At 45.2% G+C, this 10,267-nt stretch overlaps 2 protein-coding genes across 3 annotated transcripts; one reads left to right on the forward strand and one right to left on the reverse strand.

Annotated features, from left to right (window-relative positions):
- The first annotated feature begins 565 nt into the window (after positions 1-565).
- LOC133925160 (uncharacterized) lies at positions 566-1,503 on the forward strand. Its single transcript, XM_062371014.1, has 2 exons — positions 566-842; positions 1,233-1,503. Exons 1-2 carry the CDS (start codon positions 657-659, stop codon positions 1,386-1,388), a joined length of 342 nt encoding a protein of 113 aa, XP_062226998.1. The 5' UTR covers positions 566-656; the 3' UTR covers positions 1,389-1,503.
- A 775-nt stretch (positions 1,504-2,278) lies between these two features.
- LOC133925158 (glutamine synthetase, chloroplastic) lies at positions 2,279-6,987 on the reverse strand. 2 transcript variants are annotated; one of them, XM_062371011.1, is made up of 14 exons: positions 6,828-6,986; positions 6,453-6,739; positions 6,049-6,088; positions 5,783-5,886; positions 5,649-5,697; positions 5,219-5,325; positions 5,011-5,098; positions 4,754-4,882; positions 4,541-4,615; positions 4,180-4,233; positions 4,058-4,095; positions 3,587-3,746; positions 3,435-3,495; positions 2,279-2,662 (listed from the first exon to the last, which is right to left on the reverse strand). In XM_062371011.1, exons 2-14 carry the CDS (start codon positions 6,695-6,697, stop codon positions 2,523-2,525), a joined length of 1,290 nt encoding a protein of 429 aa, XP_062226995.1. In that variant the 5' UTR covers positions 6,698-6,739; positions 6,828-6,986; the 3' UTR covers positions 2,279-2,522. The 2 variants fall into 2 exon arrangements, with proteins under 2 accessions (XP_062226995.1, XP_062226996.1); XM_062371012.1 differs by lacking the exons at positions 2,279-2,662; positions 3,435-3,495 and having other exon boundaries at positions 3,726-3,911; positions 6,828-6,987.
- Positions 6,988-10,267: the final 3,280 nt, after the last annotated feature.

The raw sequence follows: 10,267 nt of genomic DNA on the forward strand, positions 1-10,267 counted from the left end.
TCCATCCAACAGACATGATGCATCCACCCACAACAACAGCATGAGAAAACCCTGAGGCACGGGGTGGTCAGGCGAGGCCATGCCCATCCCATCAGGCCGGTAAACGGTAGTGCAGACAACAGACAACAATGATCGGTTCAGTCGGCTGATCGAGCAGCATTTTGTGTGTGCAGTATGCAGTATGCTTGGGTCATGGGTCCTCTTCAGTTTATCAGATTTAGTAGGCATCTCACGAGAGAGAGGAGAAAAAGAAAGGCCTACAGCAAATAGCCAAACTTTCGGGTTGCCCGTGCCCCTACCTAATAATTGTACATTCCTAACCTAACACACTTGCTCATTCACATGTGACGTTATGGTCCACAAACTAAAGTTCATTAAGCTAACGGTGCTCCAGTTTTGCCATGTTTGCAAAGTAGTTCTTAGATATTAATCGTGCTTATGTCTAACTTTATTTTTGTGAACTAACCTCCTTTTTAAGTTTCTATAAGGACCTAAGTTGCAAATATGTGAAACTCCAGACACCATTGTGCATTTGTCCCTGCAACCGTCAGCGCTTTATACCCGGGAAAACCATATGGAGGGAGCCTGCTCTTCTCTTGTTATCGAGTCCCCTCATCTCCATCACCAACCATCGCCACCATTGCCAATACACCACCATGAAGAAGATATTCTGTGTAGCACTTGTCTCAAGCCTTCTTCTAGTCACTTTTGCAGGTGCTTCGTCTTCCCTTACTTCCTCCCTCAGCAGGCCGCAAGAAAAAGTTCTAGGTCGCAAAGGCAGAGAACTTGACCAGTTAGGATACCATTACCAGCATGAAGGCAAGCACATGCAGCAGACTGAGGTTAGTTCACACGCCCCCAGGAATTTGCTGAAGTTATATTGGGTATCTGCGAAGAAAAACTCAGTTCCTGAAGTCTGAATCTTGTAGCTGTTTGTCTGCCGGGGAAATGCAACCCCGCATACTCTTACATACGCACAGCCTATCTCAACCGTCCATCTCTTCTATTTGATAATTATTCATATTTTGATTATCTTATCTACTTATAATTTTTTCATCAATCCCTTTAACACGAATCTTAAAATAAATTAACACTCTTGATAAGTCATACGGCCCTACTCGAACTTTCGTGTTCCTGTCTGCCTGTCTCTACACAACATTTTTGGCTCAGTTAACATCTTCAGCAATTTACAGGAAGAAAACTTAACAGTTCATGATCTTTTTCTTGTTCAGGGTGTGGCTATGGAAGTGAAGAAACCTGCGGAGACGAAGGCTGGCTGGACGGATCAGGGCGAGGACGCCAAGGAAGGACTGATCTACAGCGCGGACTACAGCGGGGTGGCCATGCATGCGGGCTCTTCGCCGAGGCACAAGAACTCCAAACCATAGGAATTCTGTTCACGTATAACCCTTATCTAGTTATCTGTTCTTAATTTTGTGTCTTTTATCAATGAATTGTACCTCTGCTTCCCGTCTTTCTAAAATAGGCTCTGCTACTTCTATTGCTCTGGCTCTGCCCTTGCATGATTGCATCTCATTGGTAGGTGCCGAGCACGAACAGAGCTGTCAAAAAGGCCACAGTAGAACTGCTCTGCACTGCACGTATAGTAACGACAATTGGTCGTACGCCAGATCGGAGCAGCAATGTATCATAGTTATCGCTTTATCAGTGGCAACGCTATGCAAGCGGTACGGTGGCGTCGATCATCTAGGCTTGCGTCCGAACATCATGTCAGGCCTCCGAGGTCGGGCTTCTTGGGCCATGGCCCCTCATTTGCTGCGCGCTTGCGCCTGGACTACAAAGGGTTACACAGAAGGAAATTTTTATAGAATCTAGTTTAAAAAAAGATATTTTATGTATGTTGTATGTCTTTCTCTTTACTTTTAGTTACACGTATCAACCGTTAGATCAGAAAAAAACGGTATAAATCAAGATCTCTTGATGAAAAATCTTATAAAATTTCCGTTCGCAATGCACCCGGTAGCGGCAGACCGCATGCCGATCGCATCATGGCAGGGAAGAATCAGATCGCTCTCACCCGTGGCCGTGCGTGCCGGGCGCGGCACGGGGTATTCGTCTCCGCCCCCTTGCCTCGCGTCCTGGCATCGCATTGTCTTCCCAGAATATGCCGCGCTTCCTTCTAGTAATCAAGATTCAGAAGTGATGTTTCGGGGAGTGCGAACGGCGATGTGCCAAATGGCAACAGAATTTGGTTTCCTTTCAGGCTTCTAGCCCGGAAAAGAACACGACATACACATTCAGACTGACGAATAACTGATGAACCACAGTAACCGAATGTATTTCGCTGTCCATCACTGTCAGTACCAAATGGAGTCAAGTACAGACCAACATCAAATGCAAAGTTCAAGCAAAAGGTAACCGACGAATCTAAGACAATGTGGGTTTAGAATCTGTAAATTTGTACAGAATGGCGCCGAACAGAATCGCAAGATCCAGACCGATGGACAACAATCAATTTTGTTGCGGACTGATTTATTCGCCTCAACCAGCTTTCAAGTTTTTCATACCTTCAGCGCTAACTTCTTAGCGGCAAGAGCTTCCGCCTCAAGGGTTGGCTCCCAAAGAATTGTGGTTTCAGCCAGTAGCGATGTCACAACATATGGGTCCATGTTTGATGCCGGGCGACGGTCTTCCAGGTAGCCTGTTAACGGACCAGGTGAAAACAGGAAATAGTTTTGGATTGAAATTTAAATCACTAAGTTCAGATGCATGGATGCTGAAGGTATGGATTTAGTAGCACTGTATTTTTCTTTTTTCTTTCAATAATGATGCACCCATAAAATGACTGGATTTATACATGAGTTAACAATAGACATATTTGTATTCTCAACTTCACACAAAAAAGTTGATACTATTCAAAGGACAGAATGCAATGTTAAAATGTTGAATTAGGAAATGGCAAAGAAATACTCAACCCTTATTATTGCATGATGCACCTATTCACTAAAAATGGTTTCTGCGTTATTGTGCTTAAAATAGATTATGAAATATGTAACTGACAAATAAAAAAGGTTGTTGTTTTTCCCTAAAATCGGTAGTGATGTACAATGCTCACTTTAAACGTTGGGACAACGTCAGAACCATTTGACAGGATGCAAAATAGCAAGCTATTGACGCCCTGCTTGGATGAGGGACCATTTGGCCAAATTTATTCGAAACCACTGCAAGGAAAGGTATACTCTGCATGACCTACACTCTTTGCCCAACGTCCTAGTGGATAGAGTCATTTGGATAGAGTGCATTTGAGATCCTAAGACCCCAGTTAAGAGCTATGGCAATATGACCCAAAGGTAAGGTATACTCTGCATGACCTACACACTTTGCCCAACGTCCTAGTGGATATTATTATTTGGAGAATTTATTTATGAGTTCCCAAACAATGTAAGTTCAGGGAACACTGGAAGAACATATACCTTTTCCTTTTGCCTCAGTATCTCGCCCCACCCGGATAGAGCAGCCACGGTTTGCCACACCCTGATAAACAAAAGTGTGTTGTCAGTACAACTTATATATAAACATGTTTAAGTGGAATAGGAAAAGATAAAGGTAGGTAGCTCAGCCATACCCATGAGAAGTTGTCTATGCTAGCTGTCTCATGTAATCCTGTCAACCTCCTTTCATTTCCTTCTCCATATGCACTAATATGCAGATCATGGCGAAGAGAAAGGTTCAGGATTGCTTTCTTGATCACTTCAAAACCTCCATCCTCACGCATGCTCTTTGTGCTACATTCGCAAGAATTAAGATTGTTTGTCAGTCCCAAAAAAGGACAAAGTGTGCCAAATATAAAGAGAAAAACTCCAAAATAAAGTTAGTAATTAATTGAAGTGAATGGGCACTCATCTGGATTTGTTCACGCTAACGACATACTAACACTTCACATTTAGCCCCTTTTTGGAATACAAGAGCAAACTTTTTCAGCAGTCAGCATATACTAACCTACACTAAGCATTCTGATGTTTTGTCCATATACGACATGATATATTCTGTAAAAATTATGAAGCATAATTAAACATCAGCGTAAAAAGATTCGAACCTGTAATTTGTGTGGCAACCAGCTCCGTTCCAGTCACCCTATCATCATATAATATGAATATATATTAAGTTACCTTTAGTTCTAATGTATTAATAGCTTAAAAAACTTAGTGGTGAATATACCTGAATTGGTTTCGGATCAAGAGTAAGCACTATGCCAGCTTGCTCCGTGATCCTCTGTTAAAAGTGAGAAGGATGATATTTAGAAGTGCTTGTAGTGATGTGAAAATTGATATCCACCAAAGCATGGAATCATGGGCTGGAGCCTTCATGTTTTGAAGAAAACAGATATGATGAATTTGGTGATTTTCAACAAGAGAAATTATTTAAAAATGCCAGATTCGAACATAATATGTAGCCTTGTGCACAGCACCTCTTAATATAATAAACTGCTGGACCCTTTAACCATGCTCTAATAATTAGTAAAAGAGAAGAACCAAATTTTACATGATCCCAGGGAATCCAGAATTATAATTTGAAGTACCTCGAGAATGTATCTTGAAATCCATATGTGATCTCCTGCTTCAATACCAACGCTAGGTCCAACCTGATACTCCCACTGCACAAATAAAGTTTATGGAAGTTCCGCCTATTAAACACTTCGATTATTCCTTTGAAAGAAGGGGAAAATATACCACATTAATTCAGCCAAAAAAAACTAAGATTATGCATACGAAGAGAAGTACCATAAACATACCTGACCAGGCATGACCTCCCCATTTGTTCCACTAATGTTAATTCCAGCGTAAAGACATGCCTTGTAGTGAGCATCTGATATGTCACGGCCAAATGATTTGTCTGCTCCTACAGCGCAGTAGTATGGACCCTACGATATTTTGACACAATATTTGTATTCAAAATATTGTTTAATTAAGCTAGTGCAAGAGATATTTCAACAAGCCTTGGTTCATTATTGTTTGATAAACCAAGTTTTTTTCTTGTTTAATACAATACCTGGGGACCAGGGTAGCCTCCAACAGGCCAGCCAAGAGGCCAATTCACATCTGTCTGGAGCAAAGTGTACTCCTGTTCAATGCCAAACCTGGAAGGAAAAGCATATAGCAATGTTTCAACTCATTCCCCTAAAGAAAACTATAAAAGAATAGTGGGATTTGTATTATAATCTACAGAATACAGGTGATAACTGATAAGTCATAATTACCATGGCACTTGGTCCACGACCTTCGGGTCACTGAATATTTGTGCAGCCCTGTGGCGTTTGTTAGTAGGAATGGGTTCCCCAGCTGGTGTGTAAGTATCACAGATAACCTGAAAGGCCAGATTTTATATTAACCAGCATGCTGTTTTGCATACGCTAATTAAAGGTCGACATCCTCATCCGTGTGGTTCATGGGAAAATATGTGGCCCATTCTAGAAGAAATAAATGTGGCTTTAAAATAATCACAGTTGGATCAAATGTTGAAATTGATGGGCCAAGTAAAAAGTTGCATCATTCTAACTAGTAACCACTCTTCTGTTAATCATTCACTTATGATTCATACTGACGTTTATGTGGAATACTGGAATAGCAAAAAAAAAAGAGGCTAAAAGCACATCTAGAAAGGGATGGTTCAGTTGGAATGGAACGTACCAATATGTTGTTGCCACCTCGAAATGGGTCCTTGAAGATAGCCTGGGGGCTGAAAACAGGAGGAGAAACATAAATGATGTAACAGCAAAATGGTTTGCATATAAAAGGCACATATACTGTAATTTCCCCCTTACTATAGGATGACTTCACTGTCTTCTCCTGGAGCTTGCCCTGTGCTTGATCCGTCGTAGTTCCATTTCGGTAGCTCAGAGGGATCCTCCACTGGTTTTGATAATGTCTGAAATGCGGGCATTAACTTAATTGTGAAACTCATAAAGCAAAAGAGAGATGTAAATAACAAAAGGAGTGCTCTGTGCTCATTGGCTCATTCCCCAAAGAACACTTCAGAATCTCTATACAAAAGGAGATGCAAACAATGGCGGTGGTGTCGAATGTGTACCCTTGATTTGCTTCTGAGGTCAATTCCAGATCCTCCAACCCTACACAATGCAAAAAAAAGGAAGAAATGCAGATTTGTGAACACTAGCTTAGTGCCAATTGCGCGATCTTCTTTTACTCGCAAAAGGTAGTATGTGGTAGCGGTACTCTTAGTATTCCAGTGTGGGAACTGGAGATCAAACATGAACCACCACACACAAAGCTTCCTGATTTTACAGAAATACTAGATATTTTAACTAGTAAAGGCAAATCTGTCCACGTGCTAGTGGCATCTCAACCATCCAACTCCCAATCGGAGGGCTCACGGACCTCCAGAAAGTGTTTCTTTGGCCTATTCTCACGCTACAGTAACAGTTCCTCAGGTGAAAAATTGAAATTCCTCTGAGATGTGGCGCGCGTACGTACCAGATGTACTCGGCGATGATCTTGTCGGTGAAGGGCTTGGTGTCCATGTTGAGCAGCTGCTCGAGGCGCGGCACCACCCCGGTGCTCTCCGTGCTCACGGCCATCACCTTGAACCCGGACGTGCCGCGCCCGCTCCTCTTCACGCCCCACACCCTTCCTCCCGCACCCGCCGGCCTCGCCCGGACGGCCGCCTTGCCCCGCGCCCCGACCTGACACTGCATCGCCGGCACCACCGCCTGCGCCATTTCCCAATGAACCGACCGCCCTCCCTCCCTTCCACTCGAAACCTGCGACAGAGCAACCAACGCACCACCATCAGCAACAAACGAACCAATCGATCCAAATGCAGCAGAGAAGAGCATCGCATCAACCCACCTGTGCTTGCCTAGAACCAGACGGCGCGAGAGGGGGAAGGGGAAGAGGCCGTCTCGGAATCAAGGGGGCGGGTGGTATAAATATTTAGTATCCAGTGGCCGCGGCGGCAGCAGCATCTGGCTTTCGCTGAGGGGATAGGGCTCCGGCGGCTTTGGGTGGACGAGATTCCTGGCCCTTAGGCGCATCGGAGGCAGCGCAAGCGAAACACACACAACACGATGACACCAGCCGAGCCGAGCCGAGCACCGCCCCCGCCCGCGCCCGCGCGCACACAAATCCGGATAAAATCCACGGGGTTTTCGCGGATGCTATAGGCGCGGCTCTCCCTGTCACGTCCGCCTCCTGCCGCGCGCGCAGCGACCTGCGGATCCGCCAGGCGAGCGCCTTGTTTACGAATCGTCATCTGCTTGCTTGCTTGCTTGGGAGTGGAGCACGCAGCTAGCGAACAAGGGTAGCTTGGGGCCCCATGATTCGACCCGAGCAACCCGGTGTCGGAGACGGCCAATTGAAAATTGCAATCCATTCCATGGTAGGAGTCGTCGTTTACTTTACTTTTTGTAGACAAGTGGCGATTTGAGCAGATGGTCCTACCAGCAATTCTTTGCTTACGACATGAGAATGTTAGATTGATCTCTAATCCTAACTGGATCCAACGATCCAGTTGGGCCCTTATCAGTGCTCTGATTGGGGGCGCCCAGCCCACTATGGCTGGAGGGCCCCTGTCACCCTGCGCTATATAAAGAGGTGGGGGCCGGCGGCTCTTTTCACAAGGTTCGACTGAGCCGTACACTCCCACCGAAACCCTAACCCTAATCCGATCTAAGAGGGGCGCAGCCAGTGACGGGAAGCCACCAGCCGCGCCGCCCTGCTCCACCACGTCGACGGCTACACCGACACCATCCCCGACCGTCGCTGCCCGTGCGCAGACTCCATCAACGAACGTGATGGAGGCATCTGGATCATCTACTCCGGAGCTGTCAGGTTCGTCCCTCTACCTCTCCTCTCTGTCTCTCTGTCTCTCAGTAGGTCTTTGATTCAATTGATAAGCTTGTAGTCTCTCGGGCCTACCCTAGATAGATTCGATAGCCCCAACAATGGTATCAGAGCCTCAGTTGCTAGTCAGATCACGACAGGGGCTAGAATCGAAACAGAGGCCTACCTCGCCGTTGCTGACACCGCCGTAGCGCGGCTCGCCGGCGCGCGGGGAGAAGAAGGCCGAGCCGGGGCGCTGCCCGCCGGGCTCTGGCCAAAAGGGGCGCCGCAGCCAGGCCGCTCGACGGCGGCGCGCTCACCCGCTGGGGAGCGCGCTCGCCGGCGAGAGGGCCGGTGACGGCGCCGAGTCCTCGGACTTCGCTCGCTCGCTCGTGCTCCGCTGCGGCTGAGAGAGAGAGAAGAGAGAGGGGCGAGTGAGCTAGGGTTTCGGCCGTCGCCGGCCGAGCGTCGTTTTGTTCGCGCGATACGGACAGACGACCGTCGGATCGGCGCGGACGGCCGAGATTGAAAGGGCCGCTTCGCGGCCCAGGCGGGGCGCGCGGCAGCGGCACTTTGCCGGCCCAGGCCCACGCTGCGGCCTGGGGTAAAATTCATGAAAACAGTTCATTTTTTCCGCTACGTATTTAAAGATTTTATTTTCATTATTAAATTCGAACCAACGGGAGAATTTAATTTTGAAAAATGGATATGTTTATTATAATGTTGTTATTATTCTGACCAACGTTGATTAATGGCAATATTATAATGAGATTAATCATGCATTAATTCTATTTCTGCCCAACGGTGATGTAGATTTAATGTATAAACAGCTGTATGTTTTAATTTTGACCAACGTTGGAATCAAGGCATGCAATTGTTGTTATTATTTATGTTCTCACTGTATATGAATTGTGTTTTCAGGCGGATACAATTTGATGAGTTGTATCAAAGAGATCCCCACTCTCAAAGGTGACAACTACACGGAGTGGAAGAAAAAGATAGACCTGGCCTTCATCTTGGCTGAGGTGGACTGGGTAGTCACCTCACCGTGTCCCACTGAGCCTGTGGTACCGGTGAGGGAGACAAACGAGGCTGATGCCGCTTGGGCAACTAAAGAAAGGGATTTTGAATACCAAAAGATGTCCTATCACCTTGAGCATAGGAAGTGGTTCACTGCCAACAAGAAATGTTTGGCTGTGATAAAGAACACGATTGAGCCTGCAATTTTGGGCTCAATCCCAGAGTATCACACGGTCACCGAGTACCTCGATAGAATAAAGAGTCAGTTCACTGGCTCTTCAAAGACATATGCTACCCAGCTAATAAAGCAGCTGGTGACAGAGAGGTACTCTGGAAATGGTGGCATAAGAGAGCACATACTAAGGATGAGCAATTTGGCATCCAAGCTGAAACCAATGGATCTGACTCTCAAGGAAGAGTTCCTTATCCATCTGATTTTTGCTTCTTTGCCAAAAGAGTTTGACACCTTTGTTGTCAACTACAACATACAGCCCGAGAAGTGGGACTTAGAGAGGCTCATGGCTATGTATGTGCAAGAGGAGGAGAGAATAAAAGCTGCCAATGGTGGCACTATCAATTATGTAAAAGACAACAAGAAAAAGAATTATAATGCTAACTCCTCCTCAAAGTCAAAGGGAAAATGTCTACATCAGCCTCAGCAGAATAAGTTCACAGTGGAGAAAAACCAGTGTCTCCATTGCAAGAAGACGGGGCATTATAAGAAAGATTGTCCTGATTTCTTAAAGATGGTCATGGCAAAGAAAGGTGAGAACATTATTACGTTCATAAATGAATCCCTGTATATACAGTATTCGAAATCTACTTGGTGGATTGACTCAGGTGCAACTGTTCATGTTGCTAATTCTTTACAGGGATTCCGTTCGACGAGGACTACGCAAAGAAGAGAAAGACACATTAAAGTTGCAAATAGACTCCGAGCAGATGTTGAAGCTATTGGCGATCTTTCTCTAGAGCTTGCTGATGGCTTCACACTTTTACTTAGAGATGTACTTTATGTTCCCTCTTTACAGAGAAACTTGATTAGTGTTTCATGCTTGGACAATGATGGATATGATTGCCATTTTGGAAATGGCAAATGTAAGATAACATTTAATAATGCATGTGTTGGTCTTGCTATCTTACAAAATGAGCTTTATTTATTATCACTACGTGATGATGTGAATGTTGTATGCGATGATGGGAACGTTGCGTGCGACAATGAGAATGTATCCTCGTCTGCGGATGTAAACAGAAAACGAAAGAGAACTCACGATGCGTCGTCGAAATTATGGCACTGTCGTTTAGGCCATATTTCGAGGGGGAGAATAGAAAGACTAGTTAAGAATGATATTCTTCCTTCATTAGAGTTCTCAGATTTAGAACAATGCAGAGAATGTATAAAAGGAAAATATGTAAAGAAAATTAAGAAAGATGCCAAACGAAGCACG

Source organism: Phragmites australis, chromosome 7, assembly GCF_958298935.1.
Source record: "Phragmites australis chromosome 7, lpPhrAust1.1, whole genome shotgun sequence".
Lineage (NCBI taxonomy): Eukaryota > Viridiplantae > Streptophyta > Magnoliopsida > Poales > Poaceae > Phragmites > Phragmites australis.